The sequence below is a fragment of the Mustela lutreola genome, chromosome X (assembly GCF_030435805.1).
Source record: "Mustela lutreola isolate mMusLut2 chromosome X, mMusLut2.pri, whole genome shotgun sequence".
NCBI lineage: Eukaryota > Metazoa > Chordata > Mammalia > Carnivora > Mustelidae > Mustela > Mustela lutreola.
Genome location: NC_081308.1, coordinates 39,446,895 through 39,467,927, shown reverse-complemented (window position 1 = coordinate 39,467,927; position 21,033 = coordinate 39,446,895). Strand labels below are relative to the sequence as shown.

The following is a 21,033-nucleotide window of genomic DNA, read 5'->3' as shown; positions in this document are numbered from 1 at the left end:
CTACACTCATCACAATAGTCCCAACTGATAGGAAAGCAACAGTGAGAACAATTAGAGAATTTAAAACAGAATATTTCATCATAGCAGAATTCCTTCACCAACATAAAAAATGAAAAGGAGACTGCAACCAAAGTCATTTTCTGAGTAGCTCATTTCTTAGCCAAACAAGGAAAGCTGTTTAATTAAATTGTGTTTGATTGTACCAGCCAAAGTAATGTGCCCAGAGAAAATAAATTTAAGGCTATTAACCTTTCAGCTTTGAACAGTTGCTTAAAGTGTTGAGGACTCTGGGAGCAACATCAGTAGTCAACTGAAAAACAAGGCAATTACCTAAGTGAGTTTTCCTCGGCTCTTCGTGAGTTAGGGAATATGGATACTACTCAATTATTACTTATTTGAGGAGTCAATGCCCTGTTTGAAGTGACTGAAACATTAGCCTCAGCTTTCAAAGCAGCTGAAAAAGCACTAATACCCTACAACATGAAGTAGAACCTGCTAAGATGTGTTACAACTGGTAGTAACAAAAATAAGTGTGAAGCAGAAAAATGCTTATTTGAACAAATTACAAAGTTGGTGAGATGTAAGTTGTTTAAACCCTATGGCTATTCATTGTATTACTCATTGGTAATTACTCTGTGATAATATTTGAATTTAGCATGTGTTATTGAACCAGCATTGTCCCCAGTAACTTCATTCATACTCATGAATTTAACCATCATCTGTTCTGTGAATTTTTATCAGAAGTAAAAACTGAATATCCTGACTTGCCCTACCACAGAGCAGTTCAATGTCTTAGCAGTGGCAAAGTTCTTCTGTGCTCTTTGGAGCTCAAGACCAAAATTGAGAACTTTTGAATGAGAACAGCCCTCAAACCCTATTATCAACCTATGACTGGCTTTGGAAACTAGCTTTTGCTGAAGGTTTGGTAATAGGTCTCAACGAACTTCACCACTTCCAAGGTAAAACAACACTTACACATGAAGTTTACACAACAGTAAAGTCATTTTGATGAAAAATAACATTGCCCAAACTACAAGTACTGTCAAGCCACTTTCTATAGTTCCATGCTATTGAAACTTAAAATAAGAAGCAAATTATCTATTCCTATACAGATTTGCAGCACATGTGTTTTTCAAGTTCAAGCGACAGTTCCAAGAGACCTCAATTTTTCAGACCTCGATGGAAGCACAAAGGAAATGTCTATATTTCAAAATTCATTTAATGGTGCCAATTGAGTAGTTTCTACCTAACTATCATTTGGAAGTGATTAACTGCAATGTAATGATATATTAAAAGGCAAATAACAAGAGAAAAATCTAATAGAATTCTTGGGGCGCCTGGTTGGCTCAGTGGGTTATAGCCTCTGCCTTCAGCTCCGGTCATGGTCCCAGGGTTCTGGGATCGGCCCCAGGCGTCGGGCTCTCTGCTCCACAGGGAGCCTGCTTCCTCCTCTCTCTCTCTCTGCCTGCCTCTCTGCCTGCTTGTGATCTCTGTCAAATGAATAAATAAAATCTTTGAAAGAAAAAGGGGAAAAAAAAAGAATTCTATAAATGCCTTCTATGCAACATGCTCAATTAAAATCATATGCACATGGACTGACGTCAGTGTTTGGCAGTGTCTATCTGTAGGGAAAGACATTTTCAAAAATGAAATACATAAAATCCCATTACAGATTAGCATTAACAGATGAACATTTGCAAACTAATTCGATGATAAGCGATACTACCTTTGAACCTTAATTAAGCAAAATGTATTCCAAAAACAAAGAATCCCGTTTTTCTCATTAGTAGACCTGTATTACCAAAACTCTTCAATTATTACTATTAGATTTTTACGTTTATCAATACAATATTTGTAGAAATTTGTTTCTTCTCTTGCTATGTAAGTACCTGCATAATATCTTTGATTTTGCCTCTTGACCTGCAACATCTAAAATATTTACTATTTCGTCCTATGTAGAAAAGTTTGCCAACCCCTGGTCTACCTAATTGATTCCATGACGGCTTCTAGATCAAAATGATATGTTGCTCTTTGTTCCCAAATGTATCCTGTTCTAACTTCTAACAAAAATGCCCTCAAATACGTTAAAAAAAAAAAAAAAAGACAAGGTTTCACAATATCAAAGACTAAAAGTGACAGGTAATCTAAAGCTTGGATCTGAGTGAAATTGATGTTAATTATGAGGCAGATGGTCCTAAATGGCTGGATTAAGAAAACTGCAATCATGGTTTACCTGGGTTTCATTTCCTCAAAGACAGTGACTAAAAAAGGTAGGACGCCACTTATTTAAGGCCCACACTCTATCCCCTGATGACCCACCACCATCTGTCTCCCAACTCACACACTTGGTGCTTAAACCAACAAGAGATGGCAGTTTCTCTCCCCTTGAAAGCTGCTTACCAGAATACTGATCCCTACCCCCACCTCCACTCCATATCCTCTAGACTCCTCTATTTCCTATTTATCTAGGCAAATAGATAAAACAAGTGGGCAGGAAACAGGACAGAGATTGGGAGGAAAAGGGAGGAGACTTATATTTAAGGAAGTGCAGTCCCCATTAACATGGCCAGCTCCATGGGACTGAAACCCAAGCAGGAACACAGGGCACTGTGATAAGAAGGGCCTCATGCTTGGTTTAATGCTCTGCTGTTACCCTCTTGAAATTCTCGATTTTTGAACAAAAATTCTCATTTTGCATGTAACTTTCCTGCAAATTCTGTAGCCAGACCTGGCCTAAGCGTTAAGGAAAGGCCAGCTTCTTTAAAATCCCTGAGAGAAACCTGTGCTAGCAACTGTATTGGGAAATGTATCACACTGGTAAATAAGCTTGCCCAGATAAAAACAAACGTCAATCTGTCTGATTTTTCACATCTAGAATTTTAGAGAGAAAAATTGATAACCCCCAAATGTAATCTATATCTGAGTCATCTTTCAGTAAAGATGTCAGGAAAATACTCCCTGTTCTTTAAGGGATCATAAAAGGTGAAGTTAGACTATGTGGACATTAGTGTGCTCAGCAGCTAAAGCCTGGAGATGGAGATTTTGCCACTACTTCCATAGACACAAGGTGGATCCAGAGGTAACCTGTTCAATTGCCTGTGGACAGATACTGAGCTTACAGAAACCTTGTTTTATTTGAGAGTAAGGAGAATAATCAGCACAGAAGTATGGGAAGAGCAGTGTATCTAGAAAAGTTAGAGAAATCAGAGGAAATGGGCACGCTTCTTCACCATGATCAAGAAGAAAATTTCAGAAACTTGTTGATATTCTTAAAGCTTCTGTAGAAAAAAGAAACAGAAGGAAAGAATAGGTGGGACCGAGATGAAAATCCAATAGAATGAGATGGAAAGATACAGACAGGGTAAGAAAAATGAGCAAGTACTCTAAGAAAGCAAAAAAAAAAAAAAAAAAAAAAAATTAAAGTACACACTGGGGACAGTAAAAAAGGAAAATTTATCTGGCAGAAAATTAAATTTGGTGACAAGAACAAAGCTGATGCTAAGAAATTGAACAGAATGGAAACAGACAAAGATGGAAACAATGAGAGAAGATGAGAACTGTGGAGGAAGAGTGGAGAGAATGAAGAATCAACATATAGATAATTTGTGTTCCTAAAACAGGAACAAAGGCAAGTAGAAGAGAAGTCATAAGAAGAAAGTAAAACAGGGGCACCTGGGTGTCTCAGTCAGTTAAGCATCTGCCTTCTACTCGGGCCTTGATCCCTGAGTCTGGGGATCAAACCCCATATCGGGATCTCTGCTTGGCAGGGAATCTGCTTGTCCCTCTTCCTCTGCTCCTTCCCCCACTCATGCTCTCTCTCTCTCTCTCTCTCTCTCTCTCTCTCTCCTCTCTCAAATAAATAAAATTGCCAGAAGAAGAAAAAGAAGAAGAAGAAGGAGGAGGAGGAGGAGGGGGGGGGGAAAGTAAAACAGAAACTTTCCTGTGTTGAAGAACAGTGTATGTTAATTGAAAGAGCCCACTGTGTTCTAGCCAAAGTCAATAAAAGGGGACACACAGCTGGACACATTATGACAAAAGTTTTAACCTACAATATTGTCTGTAATTGTTCAGAAAGAAAATGAAATCAGCTTTCCCAGATAAAAGCCAACATCAGTCTGTCTGATTTCTCATATCTAGAATTTTAGATAGAAAAATTGGTGACCCCCAAAGGTAATGTATATCTGAGTCATCTTTCAGTATAGATGTCAGAGAAACACTCTGCTTTTTAAGGGATCATAAAATATAGCACATTCTTGAAAACACTGGTTGCGGTATTTTCCAGCCAACCAAAAGATGAAATTTAAAAAAAAAAAAAAAAAAAAAGAAAGAAATAGAAAAAAAAAAAAAAAAGGCTCAGAAATGGGAAGGTCATGCAAGGGAGCCTTATCATGCCAAAACAGAAGTGCATTTAAATAACTACACTGTATCTAATTATAAAACTAAATCCGAATCACAATTTTTTTTCCCAAATTAGGTTCTGAATTTTAAAAATAGTAATAAAAGTAGGGGCACCCGGGTGGGGCAGTTGGTTAAGCATCCAGCTCTTGGTTTCAGCTCAGGTCCTGATCTTGGGGTTATGAGATCAAGCCCCCTGTTGGCCTCTGTGTTCAGCATGGAGTCTGCTTGAGATTCTCTCTCTCTCTCTCCCTCTGCCCCTCATGCTTGTTTTGTCTCTCTCTACAATAAATAATAAATAAATCATTGAAAATTGTAATAAAAGTATATAAAACTAAAACCCAAGTTACCATTTTCATTGGTTAGATTGAGGAATGAAGTAAAAATACAATATGCTTAATTTTATATCTTGAAAGTATTATTCAAGGGGTGCCTGTCTGGCTCAGTGGGAGTGGCCTGTGACTCTTGATCTTGGAGTTGTGAGTTTGCACTGGAGTAGACATTGGGTGTAGAGATTACTAAAAAAATAAAATAAAATAAACTTTTTAAGAAAGTATTCAAAATATGTCATTTCATTAGAAAAATGTGCCATTTCACTCTAGACGCATCGATTAGATGAAAATAAGTTAAAGAGAGCTTTTGGAAAACCTACAGATATGTGCCAGGTAATATATTTACTGTATCAGTTGGGAAATAGAAAGGTATAGTAAAAAACACAAGTTTCCCCTTCCTCCACATAGCCACTTTCAACTAGTAGAATAAAATACTTTTGAAAACAATGGAAAAGATAAAAATGAAACTGAAGATAAAGAAAATGGAGGAGAAATATTAATAAATAAGTCACAAAACAAAATGGCATAAAACCAAAGGTTTCAGAATTTTAAAATATAAATCCCCTGTTAAAAGACTTGGCTGAGGGGCACCTGGGTGGCTCAGTGGGTTAAGCCGCTGCCTTCGGCTCAGGTCATGATCTCAGGGTCCTGGGATCGAGTCCCGCATCGGGCTCTCTGCTCAGCAGGGAGACTGCTTCCTCCTCTCTCTCTCTGCCTGCCTCTCTGCCTATTTGTGATCTCTCTCTGTCAAATAAATAAATAAAATCTTAAAAAATAAAATAAAATAAAAGACTTGGCTGAGTAAAAGTGATTTAATATAATCTAGTTGTAGGAGACATAACCAATAAAAATGACATTATATGTTACAAAGTAAAAAATAGGAAAAGGCATATTAGACAAATGCAGACCAAAAAAGGTAGGGGGTGGGGGAGCAGAGGGGAAGGAGTTGGCAATATTAGAGCATCAAAGACAAAAAGCATTAACTAGGCAAAGAGAGTTAATTTGATATTAGTTAAAGGGTACAAATGAAAATTCTCATCATGTTGACATTCAAAGCCAGACCATCAAATAACATCCAAATATACAGATATATCAAAATATACAAAATACACAGATCTTTCTTGGTTTATGATGGGATTACTTCCCAATAAACCCATTATAAGTTGAAAATACTGGAAATGGAAAATTGGGCAAAATTATCTAACTGAAGCCTACTTTATAACAAAGTGTTGACTATCTCATGTAATTTATTGAGTACTATACTGAAAGTGGAAGACAGAATGGTTGTATGGGTGCAGAATGGTGTTTTTTTTTTTTTTTTTTTTTTTTTTTTTTTTTTTTTAAACATTTTTTTTTTTCTTTTGTCAGAGAGAGTGAGCACAGGCAAACAGAGTAGCAGGCAGAGGCAGAAGCAGGCTTCCTGCTGAGCAAGGAGCCCAATGTGGGACTCGATCCCAGGGTCCTAGGATCATGACCTGAGTCAAAGGCAGCCGCTTAACCAACTGAACCACCCAGGCGTCCCCAGAATGGTTTTAAATATGTCACTTGGTATTCACTTTGGTGGCTGACTGGGAGCTGTAGTTCACTGCCACTACCAAGCATCATAAAAGTGTATTCTATCACATATCACTAGCCCAGGAAAAGACCAAAATTCAAACTTCAAAGCACAGTTTCTACTGCAGGTGTATAGTTTTGCACCATCATAAAGTCAAAAAATCATCTAAGTTGAACCATTGTAAGTTAGAGACTGTCTATATAAAGAAAAACTACTCGAAATTATATTAGGGTTCTCCAGAGAAACAAAACTGACAGCATATAATATGTATGTATGTACGTATATGAGATAAAGAGAGGTTTATTTTAAGGGATTGGCTCCTGTCATTGTGGGGGCTGGCAAATCTGAGATTTGTAGATCTGTAGAGGGCTTACAGGCTAGAAACTCAGATAAAAGTTGGTGTTGAAGCCTTCTTCAAAGACTTGAGGGCAGACCAGCAGCCTGAAAACTCAGGCAGAGATTCTGTGTTGTGGTCTTGAGGTGAAATTGCTTCTTTTTTGGGAAACTTCAGTCTTGGCTCTTCAGGCCTTCAACTGATTGGATGAGGCCCACCCACATAATGGAGAATAATCTGCTCCACTCAGAGTCAACTGACTGTAAATTTTAATCACATCCACATATACCTTCACAGCAACATCTAGACTAGTGTTTGACCAAACAAATGTGCACCATAGCCTAGCCAAATTGATGCATGAAATAAACTATCAGAGAAATATTGGGAGAAACTGACATAAACACAACCGTAATACATGACTAACATATCTCTAAGTCATTGGATATATCAAGCAGACCGATAAATAAACACAAATATAAGGAATACGAATACTATTAAGAATACATGTGGGGCGCCTGAGTGGCTCAGTGGGTTAAAACCTCTCCCTTCAGCTCAGGTCATGATTCCAGGGTCCTGGGATCAAACCCCACTTTGGGCTCTCTGCTCAGCAGGGATCCTGCTTCCTCCTCTCTCTCTCTGCCTGCCTCTCTGCCTGCTTGTAATCTCTATCAAATAAATAAATAAAATCTTTTAAAAAAAGAATATATGTAATATAGTACGGATTATAGCTAAACTATATATGAATATTATATACATTTTTATATTATAAATTATATGTATAGATGAGAATGGTGGTTGCAGTCCAAAAAAGAGTAATGTTGGGGGGCACCTGGGTGGTTCAGTTGGTAAAGCGTCTGCCTTTAGCTCAGGTCAATCTCAGGGTCCTGGTGTGGAGTCCCGGGTCGGGTTCGTGCTCAACGGGAAGCCTGCCTTCTGCCTACCACTCCCCGACTTCTGCGTTCTCTCTCTCTGTCGAAGAAATAAACAAAATCTTTAAAAAATAATAATAATCATGCTGGATCCATACCTCACACTTTGTACCAGGATATATCTCAGGTGGATCAAAAATTTAAATATTTAAATTGAAACCACAAAAGTAATAGAAGAGCCATGGGAGACATTTTTCACATACTCTCAGAGTGTGGAAAGCCTTTCTGACACAGAACCCAAAGCCATTAAAAAAAAAAAACTAATAAATTCAACTAAATAGAAATCATCTCTCTGGCAAATCCCTTCAAAGCAAAGTCAAAAGACAAATGAAAAATTGGGGGCAATATTTGAAATTCTTATCACTGACAAATGCTTCATTTCTCTAATAAAGTTTTTATAAATCCATAAGAAAAAAAGACAAGTAATGTAATAAAAAGTTGATATGAGCAGCCATTTCATAGAAAGAAATATACGAATGGCTCTTAAAAGAATGAAAAGATCCTAGAACTTAGTCATAAGAGACAAGCAAATTAAACATAATCTGAGATACCATTTTCACTGGTCAGAATGGCAAAGATACAAAAGATACACTGTGCTATTGATTCTGTGGGGAAATAGGCACTTTCATATATTGCTGGTAGGTATTGCCAACATCCATAGGAATTAATCTGGCAATGTTTATCAAAATTTCAAATTGTGAAATTAGACCTTGTGAGATAATAGAAAATATATATATTGGTCTCTGCCCCCCACTGCCCTTCCTGGAAACAGAGTTTCTAAAACCCTTGTAACTTCTTAAGTGATTAGAGCACTAGGAACATCTCTTGTTCTAACATTTGTTCTTTGACCCAACCTTGACATGGGACTCCTCAAACCTTTGTAAACTGCTAAGTGATAAGAACACTAGAACCATCTTTTGTTCTAAAGACAACTATAGGTGAGCTCCCGGACTGGAACTTGTCACCAGAAAGACCAAGCCATGATGAGAAGCCTGGGATTTTTCAGCCCCGCCCTTGTGCACTTCTCCAGAGAAGGGAGAGGGTTGGAAACAGAGTTAATGCCTACAAGAGGCAGGCTCCATCAAAACCCCAGTAGCGTGGGGTTCAGGGAGCTTACAAGGGGGTGAACACATCCACATCCTGGAAGGGTGACACACCCGACGCCACAGGGACAGAAGCTCCTGGGCTCGAGACCCTCCCAGACCTTGCCCTCTATATCTCTTCTTCTGGCTGTTCATCTGTATCCTTTATCATGTCCTTTCATAAACTGATAAATGTAAGTAAGAGCCTCCCTGAGTTCTGTGAGTCGCTCTGGTAAATTAATCGAATGTGAGGAAGGGGTCGTGGAAACCTCTGAGTTGTAGCCACAAATCCTTGGGGTCACCTGGGGACCTACGACTTGCAGTCAGCATCTGAGGTGGGAAAGAGAGCCGTCTTGTGGGACTGAGCCCTCAACCTGGGGGATCGGACGCCATCTCCAGGCAGGTGGTGTCAGAATTGAGTTCGACTCTAGGATGCCCACCAATTCAGGGAGAATTGCTTAGTGTGGGGAAAACTCTCTACACATTTAGTGACTAGAAGTGTCAGAAGTGAAGTGTTCTGTGTGATGTAGTAGATCCTGTGATTCGTAAAGGAGGCTGGCTGGTTTTTTAATTCCCTTACCACAGAGGCTGTTGAAGAAAGAATTCAATCGTGAGTCCAGATACAACACTACTAAGCCTTATTTCAGAATGTCCTCTGAAATATACTTTGTGAACACAACTGTGTGACTGAGACCTTGATCTGTCTCTCTGGATGGGGAGGACCTGGCTGGGAGTCTGGCTTAGACTCCAAAAGATTATCATAAAATTCATGTTTTCACCACCTCTTGTCGCCTTATCAGGCCATTCCCAGAAGGTGATCAAGAATTCACCTCCCAGCCTGCCTAGATCTCATTAACCAGGGAATAATGAAAATGTATGAAAAGGAGACACTGAAGTAGCTGGAGGTGGGCCCTCAAATGGCCACAAGTAAATGAAGCCCTCTTAGTGGATATCTTTATATCTTTACCTTAACAGTATAGATCAGAATAGGTAATCATGTGATGTCACAAAGTTACATAACAGATACACTGTTAAATGTTTTAGCAAGCAATAACTCTTAAAAAATTGAATTGCAAAGAACCGAATGAGCGGGCATGTGTGTGTATGGATATATACTACATTATAGTTCTCTAACATTATGAGCCTTTGGAATTAAGACATACAAAGTCCAAAAATACAGTTAATACTTTACTGATCAAATATCAGACACTCTGAGTGGGTGATCTTTTATTGAAGTGTTTATATATGAGGAAACATACAATGTGTTCTATTTTTGCCTTTTCAATTCTCTAATACCTGGTTAAATTGTTCATTATATTAGATTTTCTCTGATAAAATAACTGTTGTGGGTCCTGTTTTTCTGATTCAACCTTGGCTAACTAGATAAGAAAACAGTAATTCCAATCAAAATCCCAACGGAAAAATTAAAAAACCTGTCATAACTATTAAAATGGTTCATCCAGAAGACAAAAAGAAAGAATCAAACAATAAAAAAGCCTCTGAAAAAGTCTAAATGCGGGGCTAGGAAGAGATGTCATTGCCCTACCAAATATTACTGCCTGTTCTTAGGCTGCATCAAATTTAAGGAATGTGAAGCTCACAGAGGAAAAAGCAATGTAACAAACCAGAAGGAAAAAAAGCAGACACAAATATTTATAGGAGGTTTGTAATACCTCATGATTATTTAAAAAAATTAAATAACTCCAACTTAGACTATATACCAAAATTAGTTTGGGATAGATTTAAGAGTTACATGTCCCCCTGTGTAACTTTTGGTTTGAGGCAAGGATCCTTAATGGATGTTAATATCATGGGATGAAAGAAACAGGATATTCACATGGTATTTTGGAAAGTTACCACCCCACAGATTACTCATTAGTTTCATTTTTTTAAGTTTTTTTTTTTTTTAAGATTTTATTTATTTATCTGAGAGAGAGAACAAGCAGAGAGAGAAAGAGAGAGAAAAGCGGACTCTCCGCTGAGCAGGAAGCCTGATGCGGGTCTTGATCCCAGGACCCAGAGATCATGACCTGAGCCAAAGGCAGACAACTGACTGAGCTACCCAGGTGCCCCCACTGATTAGTTTTAAGGGTGGGTATCTGGTGGTCACCACCTTAACTAAGTGATGATCCTACTTAGCATCACTGCTAAAAGGACAAAGAGACATTTGTATCTCCTGATGTGATGTAACACGTTACTTCTGAAGTGTTGTAGCAAAAAATACTAACCCAGGGGCGCCTGGGTGGCTCAGTGGGTTAAAGCCTCTCCTTTCAGCTCAGGTCATGATCCTGGAGTCCTGGAATCAAGCCCCGCATCAGGCTCTCTGCTCGACGGGGAGCCTCTCTCTCTGCCTGCCTCATTGCCTACTTGTGATCTCTGTCTGGCAAATAAATAAATAAATAAAATCTTAAAAAAAAATAACCCAAATCTAATCAAACCTCTAGACCTAACTTCAAGTTTAAAGATGAGGATGATAAAGGGACATATTAAACAGTAGATGAGGAAATAATTGGGCCAAGCCTGAGTGCTGAACATGATACACAGAATTGTTCTAGACTCATCAAAAAGACCATGTTGGGGGGAAAAAAAGAGCCAGGGCACTGTCATAGATGAAAAGAAATACAGTAATAAGCCACAATGTGTAACCTAGATTGGATTCTGTTTGGGAAGGAAAAAAATGGTTGTAAAAGACATTTGGCGTATAAATAGGAAAATTTAAATATGAACTGAGTATTAGGGAATTATTATTAATTAATTGGCTTAGGTCTGATGACCATATTGTGAATAGGTAGGAGGATGTCCTCATTCTTAGATGATATATTTTGGAATGTTTAAGGGTTAAATATCAGGATATCTGCAACTTACTTTCAGATAGGTACCAAAAAAAGTATTATATTGAAAAAAGAGAAAGCAAATATGAAAAAGGCTAACAATTAGCTAACCTAAGTGGAACAAATGTGGATGTTCATTATGCTATTCTTTCAACTTTCCGGGTGTTTGAAAATTTTCAAATTAAAAAAATTGGCGGATAAGGTTTAAAAGTGGAAAAAAAAAAAACAAATCAGGAAAACCCCCATAGTTAACATTTTTATGGTTATGCCATAGGGAAAACTTTTAAGGTATTATTCAGAAACAAGAGCCATTAAGGTGGCCCTGAATGAAACAAGAGCCATCCAGGGCCACCTGTATGGCTCCCTTGGTTGGGCGGCCAACTCTTGATTTCAGCTCAGATCAAGATCTTAGGGTCCTGGTGTCATGCTCTGCGCTCAGTGGTGAGTCAACTTGAGGATTCTCTCTCTCCCTCTCCCTCTGCCCCTCCTCCTGCTCTTTCTTTTTCAAGTAAATAAGTAAATCTTAAAAAAGATAAAAGAAAGCCATTCAGTTAAAGACTCGTGGATTTAACTACGTACAAATTTAAAATTTTGAATCCCAAATAAACACCATAAACAAATGGCAAACAAAACATGCAACATATTTGACAAGAAAAGTTGAATATTTTTGTTCTATATTCCAGTTCCTACAACTAAAAAAAAAAAAAAAAAATCCAAAATTTACACTCAGATAGAAAACCATGGTCATGAATAGATAATTCGAAAAAAAAAAAAAAAGGACAAAGAGGAAAAGATACAGAATACCCTAGTATTAACAATTATTCAGTGGATGTTTCTTCACCTTCATTAGAATAGTCTGAGATGCATTGTTAAAAATGCAGCTTCCTGGGGGCACCTGGGTGGCTCAGTCGGTTAAGACTTTGACTCTGGATCTCAGCTCAGGTCTTGATCTCAGGGTCGTGAGTTCAAGTCCCACCTTGGGCTCCAGGCTGGGCATGGAGCCTACTTTTTAAAAAAATGCAGCTTCCTGGACCTTACCTATTACCTACTGACCCTAAATCTGTGGGGGTAAGTCCTCAGTATCTGTGTAATCAAAAGTCCCCACGTGATTTGTATGTACGCTATTTGGGAATCAAGGGCAGGAATCAAAACTTTTCTTCTTTCAATCTGCTTAGCTTTATCTCAAAAGAAATGCAGGGAAACAGAGTCCAGTCTGAGTATCACTTTGCTTCTGGGCTGTATGCTCTCTTAAACTCCTTGACCTCCTGGAATCTGTTTTCTCATCAGTATGTTGCCAGTGACACTCACCTTGAAGGGCTGATGTAAGAACTAGAGACAATGGAAATGCCTGGTCCTGCGCTTGGCATGGAAAAGCTTCCTAATAAATGATGCTTATTATTATTTTCACTATAACTCATATCCCACTTTTAAATAGCTACAGTTCTTTTTTTCCAGGTAACGTCATCCTTTTCTTCTTCTAGGTGTGTCTGTGTGTGTGACAGCACTTCATGCTTGCTTACTTGCCGAAAAACTGGCAACAACCCTGTTATGAACTGAACGCTACACCCACCCCCCAAATCTGTTGAAGTCCTAACCCCCAGAACCTCAGAACGTGACCTTCTTTGGAAACAGGGTATGTTGCAGATAGCATTAGTTAAGATGCAGTCATACCGGAGTAAAGTGAACCCCTTAATATGACTGGTGCCCTTATAAGAAGAGGGAAATTTGGGCCCAGACGTATTAGAGGGAAGATGGATGTGAAGACACATTAAAGAAAACAGCCACATGAATCCTGTGATGGATCTACAAGCCACGGAATGGCCAGGATTGCCAGCAACCACCAGAAATAGGCAGAGGCAGGGAAGGATTTTCCCGGACAGGTTTCCTAGGGATCACAGCCCGCTGAGACTAATTTAGGACTTCTGTCCTCCAGGACTATGAGACAATTCATCACGATTGTTTCCAGCCACCCAGGATTTGGTGTTATGTTAAGGCAGCCCCTAGGAAACTAATTCAAACCCAAATAGCCTTCACTGGCTGAGTGTAAAACAAACTGTGGTACATCCATACGCTGAAATACAACAGGAGCGAATCAGGAAGACATTACACTGAGTGAAAGAAGCCAGTCTCTGGAAGTTACATCCTGTGTGATTTCATTTACGTAACGGTCTGTTAAAGGCAAGTCTACAGGGACAGAGAGCAGCCCTGCGTCTGCCAGGGCTGGGGTGGGGCCAGAGTTTGACTACAGCGGGGAAGCGTGAGGGAAATTTTTGGAGTCACAGAACTGCTCTGTGTCCTCATGGTGGCTGTGGTTACACGAGTCTATGTATAGGTTAAAATGCGTAGGGCTCTATGTCTGAAGAGAGTTAATTTTATGGTCTGTTAATTTGGGTATTAAAAAACAAAAAGAAACACACACACACACAGACACACAAGCACATACCCAAATAAATATCTTTTTAAAAATACTTTAAAAGTAATTTCCCATCTGGATTTTTTTTTTTTTTTTTTTTGGCCAGAAAAGCTGCTTTGTGAAGGCTCTGCCCCACTAGCCCTTGCATTCTGTGAGTCTGTTCTTCTGTCTGCAGAAGGAGGGAATCCGTCTAGAACACCTCTTTTCCTCCATCTCAAATTGTGACTCTCGGCACTCCTTTTGTGGCAGTGGGTATGAGGATGGGTTTGGAGAGAACTGGGCTTTTGAAAGCCAGTGGGCTCTGGACCCACACACGTAGTTGGTCAATGGGAATAGTTGTGCTTTTGTCTTCTACATTCTGTCTCAAATCCTCTGGATTAGAATAGCTCCTCCCAAGCCAGAGCCGGGCACTCAGGGAGTTCATACAACCCTGGATTCCAGGGCCTACTCTGGGGCTCACCCATCTGACCCTTTGGCACGTTCCAATGTGGATTGTGATGGATCCTGGGACGCTGGCTCTAGTGGTCAGCAATTCCAAACAAGGCCCTGGGAGGGGGAGGGTGCTGCAATTGAACTTCTTGATCCTTGTCTGCACATGGATTAGACACAAGGAAATAACAGGAACTCAGAGAAGGGCTATAGATCTATGCCTCCTCTGAGGTAGCGTGGAAAGAACCCTAAACCATTTGTTTTCACAGACAGGATGATACTTTTGGAAAAGGACTTGGTGGACAACACAGATGGGGAAGTGCCACGGTGACAAGGAAGGTGCTGACCCCCAGCCAGCAGGGCCGGAGGGTAGCACTGAATAACAAGAGGTGCCCTGTACTCGAAGCACTAAACCATCCACGTTTTAGGGCTCGTGCTAAGGACTCTCATCCCCACAACAACCCTGCAAGAGCCGGGCTGTCACTGCCTTGACTGGTGAGGAAACAGAGACTTTGAGTCATGCCAGCTCACAATGGGAAGAGGTGTCCAAGGTAACAGGGCTGTTCCCTGGCTGGCAGCTCCAGTCTTCCAAGTCAACACCCCATGAGAGGACCCTTGAGTCCTGGTGTCAGGCCCATTTTGTCTCCCAGCACGTGCACCAGAGAAGGGGACTGACATCCCTTTTCACAAAGGCTGGTGGAGGTCGCCAAGGGCACCCTGAGTCCTTGCCAATATAGTACAGCACTCAGAAAAAAAAATTTTTGATTTTATAGAGTGGAATGGCTTTCTTGAACATTATTTTCTATGTAAATCCAAACTAGAAAAGCAGAGTTGGGCCTCTGTGGTTGAAGGTGGGGGCAGGGGTGGCCTGAGGCTCCCCCAAGGGCTCCCAGAGCACCCCAGTGAAGGCCGTTTAGCTGAGGTTCACACTTACTGTGAGAAGTACAGGTGGTGCCATGATCTCTAAGGCTCTGACTTTGGGTTAGGAAGAACCAGGGAGGATCCTGGGGGGGATTCACGCCTGGGTTATTTGGCCTAGGGCTGAGGAGTGGGCCTCAGGATACAGGTCCCTTGGAGATGGGCACCGCCTTCCCCACTCTCCTGTCTGGCCAGCCCATGGCAGCCATGAACTGCCACTCACGGGAAAAGAAACATTGTCACCAGGTTACACCTAATGCATTTTATTCTTTAAAGATAAAGCTTACTAAGCTAAAAACTCCCAACAACGCTCCCTTTTTGCTGGCCCTTCTAAAAGGCATCATCTCGTTTTGTTTACCAACAAAAGTTCAACGTTCGAGTTCAGTGTTGGTGTAGGATCGTCAGCCGATGGTCAGGGTCAAGTGCTGTTCACATCGGCATCATCAAACGGACCTCTTTCTCATAGACGTCAGGGATCACGCCCACTGGGGAATTGATCATGTGTACAGTGTTCTTGCTGAACAGCTTGAACTCATAGTGGATGAGCTGTTCCCAAAAGCCGTTATTGGGCCGGATGATGGGGCGGCACGACTTGGTCCACGTGTGGGCGTCTAGCAGCGACATGGCATGGTACTTCATGAGGTAGGCGAGGCAGAGCGCTGCGGAGCGGCTCACCCCGGCGGCACAGTGCAGCAACGTGCGGCCCTGCTTCATCTCCACGCTGTGGATGTGGTCGGCGATTGGGTCAAAAAAGTCGTAGAGACGTGAGCTTGGAGCATCAGCCACCGGCACCTGTACGTATTGGATATCCTCATAGAAAGTGTTGACCACTTCTACTGACACGTTGATGACCGTGGTGATGTGGTTGCTGGACAGCATGAGTTTGTTGTTGGCCGCCACGCCGTTGCTGATGTACAGGCTGCTGGTTATCTGGGAGAGGCCGTGGACCGAGGGCTGCCGGGCAGCCTGAGCCGGGACGGGACATGGAGATGTTGTCATCAAGGCGGTGGGCAGTGGTCTTTTCCGGAAGGGTTCGGGGCACCACTCCCGCGCGCAAGTTGAGGAAACAGCAGCGCTGTGAAGTCTCAGTCGAGGGTCTGGGGTACAGAAGACCAGTCACTGGTCACCACCCTCTCCCCGCCCCCCCCCCCAGGGGCGTCACAATCCCTTTTTTGTCCGGCCCACGGGTTTCCATGGTGGGGGCAACTGGCCACAGGGAGGATTTGGCCACCATGCCAGGTCCCTTTTTATCTCTCTTCGTAGTTGCTCACTTTGCAAGCCTTAATTCTTATCTGCTTGACGTTTTAGAGCATTCTAATACAAGATACCTAGTACATGTTTCAACGGTTGGATCACACTGAACACACTATCTATCAATGCTTCTATTTTATTGGTGTGGAAGAACAGGGCATAGACTTTTTCTAGAAAGTAGCTAGATGCAGGTTTGGTTGGGCTGGGTGGCCTGCCCTGATAATTCTTTGTCGACTGTAGCCCTAGAGCTATACTCCTGCATACAAAACACATCGGAACTGGTCAGATGAATATTGCTGACTCATAAATCGCCCTTTACCTATCATTAAGTTGGTCTGTGGTGGACAGTTTTGATGAATTAAGCTATGTCCCCATCCATTTGAGCACACAGCCCAAACGATTTGTCACCTGATTCGACTTCATTACCTGGGAGACAACAGCTCAGATTATCTTGTCTACTTTCTTCAAAAAAGAATGCCCACATGCTTTTGTAAACTGTAAGCCCTCTTGACTGCCATCGGTCTCTCCCTGGTAATATTAAACATTCTGGAACAACAACGCTCCCTCATAATTGGGCCAAAAATAGGTATTTAAAATGTTATCTGAGAATTACATTTCCTCTCAGCTAAAATTTTTGTGGTGTTCTGTGACTACGAGCAGAGACAACCTGTTTAGGAATGGTCAGGGGAATGATAACCTCAGAAGACAATGCCCTTTTCTTTCTCTTGATTGGCATAATCAGATTATTTTGCATTGCTTAAATGGTCAGCGCCCACAATTCTATCTGGAGGAAAACAGAGCACAAACTATCAAGTAAATATGAAAACTGTCTATTGGGGATAGTTTCTTTGGGCTAAAATTACTGAAAAGGGTTTAGCCTAACGTTTAAGATATGGCAACATGAGGAGGAGATTTGTAAGTCTATGGAATGGTATTGAACGCCCTGAAGAGTAATATTAGAGTCTAGTTATTTCCTATGTAGAGGGTTCTTAAACTTTAAAAATGTAGTAAAATTAACCAAACGAGGGGCGCCTGGGTAGCTCAGTGGGTTAAAGCCTCTGCCTTCGGCTCAGGTCTTGATCTTGGGGTCCTGGGATCGATCCCCACATTGGGCTCTCTGCTCAGCGGAGAGCCTCCTTCCCTTCCTCTCTCTCTGCCTGCCTCTCTTCCTATTTGTGATCTCTGTCTGTCAAATAAATAAATAAAATCTTAAAAAAAAAAATTAACCGAAGCAATTTCACACACTATTCTCAAGGACAAGCATGACTCATATTAAATAGATTCATTTATTTATTCTTTCAACCAATATTCTGTGACGCCCTTTCTTTCTGAGGGATGTTGGATGTCTTAAAACTCCATCATGGGGTTTCTCCTAGGTGAGTGAGGAGTTGATGTTTTCTCCTCCTGAGTATGGAAACAGGTTGCTTTTGATTCCCACTTATCTCTACTTTTCCTTATCTTTTTTAAAGATTTTATTTTTTAAGATTTTGTTTATTTATTTGAGAGAGAGAATGAGAGAGAGAGAGAGAGAGCATGAAAAGAGGGAGGGTCAGAGGGAGAAGCAGATTCCCTGCCAAGCAGGGACCCTGTTGCGGAACTGGATCCCAGGACTCCAGGATCATGACCTGAGCTGAAAGCAGTTGCTTAACTGACTGAGCCACCCAGGTGCCCTAAAGATTTAAAAACAATTTTTTTTTAAGATTTTATTTATTTATTTGACAGACAGAGATCACAAGTAGGCAGAGAGCCAGGCAGAGAGATAGAGGGGGAAGCAGGCTCCCTGCTAAGCAGAGAGCCCAATGCGGGGCTCGATCCCAGGACACTGGAATCATAACCTGAGTGGAAGGCAGAGGCTTTAACTCACTGAGCCACCCATGCACCCAAGATTTTACTTTTTAGTAACCTCTACACCCAATGTGGGGCTTGAGCACACAACCCCAAGGTCAAGAGTCGCATGTTCCACTGACTGAGCCAGTCAGGTGCCCCAACTTTTCCTTATTATTTAGGGAAGAGAATATATAAGGGACTTCCCAAGGACACAGTCTCTTCCTGCCAGTGGAAGAGACCCTGGAGGTCAAGAACTAGTTACCATTCGGATTTCTCAATTCAGTAGTCAAGGCCCTCTCCAATCTGATCTAAGCCTGCCCTTCAAGTCTCATTTATTCATTTATTCACCAAATTTATAATGAAGACTATATCGTGTGCCAGGCATTTTCACCCATATAAATCTTCAGTTCTGACCAAACAAATCAAATGTTCTTGGCAAATACAAAATATCCATTCTTGCTTCCTTATTTTTGCTCACGCCACTTCTCTCTCTTGAGAAAATTTCTTGCTCCTGTCTGCCTACTGAATCCTATCCAGGCCTCAAGACTCAGCTCGATTAATTTAAAAAAGCATCAGCTGAACATTCAATCTGTGTCAAGTACGGTTGTAGCCTTGTGTAGATTCAACACAACACACACAGGCCCAGCTATCAAAGAGCTCAGAGTTTGGTCAGAGAGATAGATAATCATAAAAGAGTCCAGAAGAGAGAGGGATTCATTGTTTTATGTGTGTGTGTTTGGGGACAGAAGGCTGGAGGGGGATGTCATGAAAAGCTTCACAGAAAAGACGATCTGGAACAAAGCTTTTTGTTCATTTGTTGGTTTTTATTATTTATTGTTTATTCTGTCCAAGTTTTTGTCTTGCAAAATTTCAAATCTACAGAAAAGCTGCGAGAAAAGAACAATGAGGAGTCACTTATCCTTCACCTAGAATTCCTCTATTGTTAATACCATGTTCCTTTTTTTCTCTCTGTTTAGATATACCAACACACATATTTATTTGTTCCTTGTTTCTTTTTGCTGAACCCTGGATTGTTAACTGCAGATTTAGCAAACAACACTTTAGCAGTTCAGCTTCAGCATGTATCTCCTAAGGGCAAATGCATTCTCTTACATAACCTCAACACAATGGCCATACTCAGGAAATGGAACACTGACCTAACACCATTATCTAATATATAATACATACTTAAAAATTCATTGATCTTCCCAATAATGTTATTTGTAACTACTTTTTTTTTTTTTTTTTTTTTTGCCCCACTTGGATCCAGGATGAAATCGAGGATCACATGCTGCATTCCCTTGTCACGCTTTTTCAGCAACTTTTCATTTGAAACACTTTCTGTGTCTTTGGTTTGGTGTGGCTTGGTTTGGTCTTTCCGGACATCGACACTTTTGAAGAGTCCTGGCCAGTTTTGCCAAAGAACTTCCAATGTGGACGTGTTTGATCATTCCTTTGGTATTAGATATAGGTGAAATGGTTTTGGCAAGAATACTACCAGAATGTGACATTCTCGGTCCATGGCAGTGGGGACATCGGCAACGTGTTTGTCCATTGATGATGATAATTTTGACCACCTGGTTAAGGTGACATTAGCTAGCTTTCTACATTGTTCAAAAGTCACTTTCACTCTTTCTAATTAATAAGGAATATGTAGGGTGGTGTTGCAGGAAATCATCAAGAGGACATAACTGCTGGTTGAACTACAAGTTGGACCTGGGGATCAGAGGCTCCTAATCTCCTTGCCTGCCCTTGGAATGTGCACTCTGCTTGCCTTCCCTGCACCAGAAGCTGCTGCAAGGACATAGCCTTGAGATAGTAATGTGGTGTTGAGACCATTGGACAGTATATATGGCTGTACCCAGTTAAGGCCTTTATATAAACTTTTAAGATTCTGGTGGGTGGGTGTGGAGATCTACTCATCTTGTAGTCACCCTAGATAAATTGTGTAAGTTTCCTTGTTTGTTAAAGCTGCCAGCTACTAATTGGGAGCGGTCTATCTCTTTCTTTGGTCTCTCCTTGCCCTGCGTCTACAGGGGCTAGTTTGCGAACCAACAGGTAGTACTCTGAGTTTGTGGGACTATCTTTGGAATAGACCTTGAAGGATGAACACATGTTTTCCAGGCAGACAAGAAGAGGGGAATATTCTAGATAGAAAGGGAAGTATCTGCAAGGGCACAAAGGTGTGAAATGGTGTCAGGAGGAAAGAGAACAACATCTTAGTTACTAGAACACTCCGAGCGAGGCAGGAGAAGTGGTAGGTACAGTGACTGGAGGAGCCGGCAGCCAAGATGGATTCGTGGAGGAGGCCGTTCAGTGGGGAGCAAGGCAGCTCTCAAGGGAATGAGGGCTGTCACAGTAGCCTTTGGTGAGCAATGACTAATCTATTGCCGACTCTCTTCTGACAAGGAAGCTGGATCGAATCCAAATATAGTTCATTTCCTCAAGTGTACACAGGGGCCAGGCCACAGAAGAGAATGGAATATGGAACTTCCTCTCAGTTCAGGAGCATTTGGTGTTTTTGAGGGCGGCCAGGGAAGGCAAGAGGCTGAAAATGGAGGTAACATGTTTACACTGAAGGGTGGTGGTGGTGAGAAAACCTAGAGGAGTATGGGATGAGGGTACAGGGGAGCTGTAGCTAAAAAGATCTGCATGCTATGTTGTCTGACGGACAGGTAATACGAGTGGTCCCCAGCAGCAGGCCCTCAGGCACAGGTGGGAGCTGGCCTCCCTGAGT

General features: G+C 41.3%; 1 protein-coding gene across 1 annotated transcript; it reads right to left on the bottom strand.

Moving 5' to 3' along the window:
- Nucleotides 1–15,482: 15,482 nt before the first annotated feature.
- On the bottom strand, nt 15,483–16,348 carry DUSP21 (dual specificity phosphatase 21). The gene has a single exon (XM_059158200.1). It carries the CDS (start codon nt 16,215–16,217, stop codon nt 15,648–15,650), a length of 570 nt encoding a protein of 189 aa, XP_059014183.1. The 5' UTR covers nt 16,218–16,348; the 3' UTR covers nt 15,483–15,647.
- Between the last annotated feature and the right edge of the window lie 4,685 nt (nt 16,349–21,033).

Coding starts and splice junctions, on each gene's coding strand:
- DUSP21 (XM_059158200.1), bottom strand. CDS start 16,217: ATGACAACATCTCCATGTCCCGTCCCGGCTCAGGCTGCCCGGCAGCCC.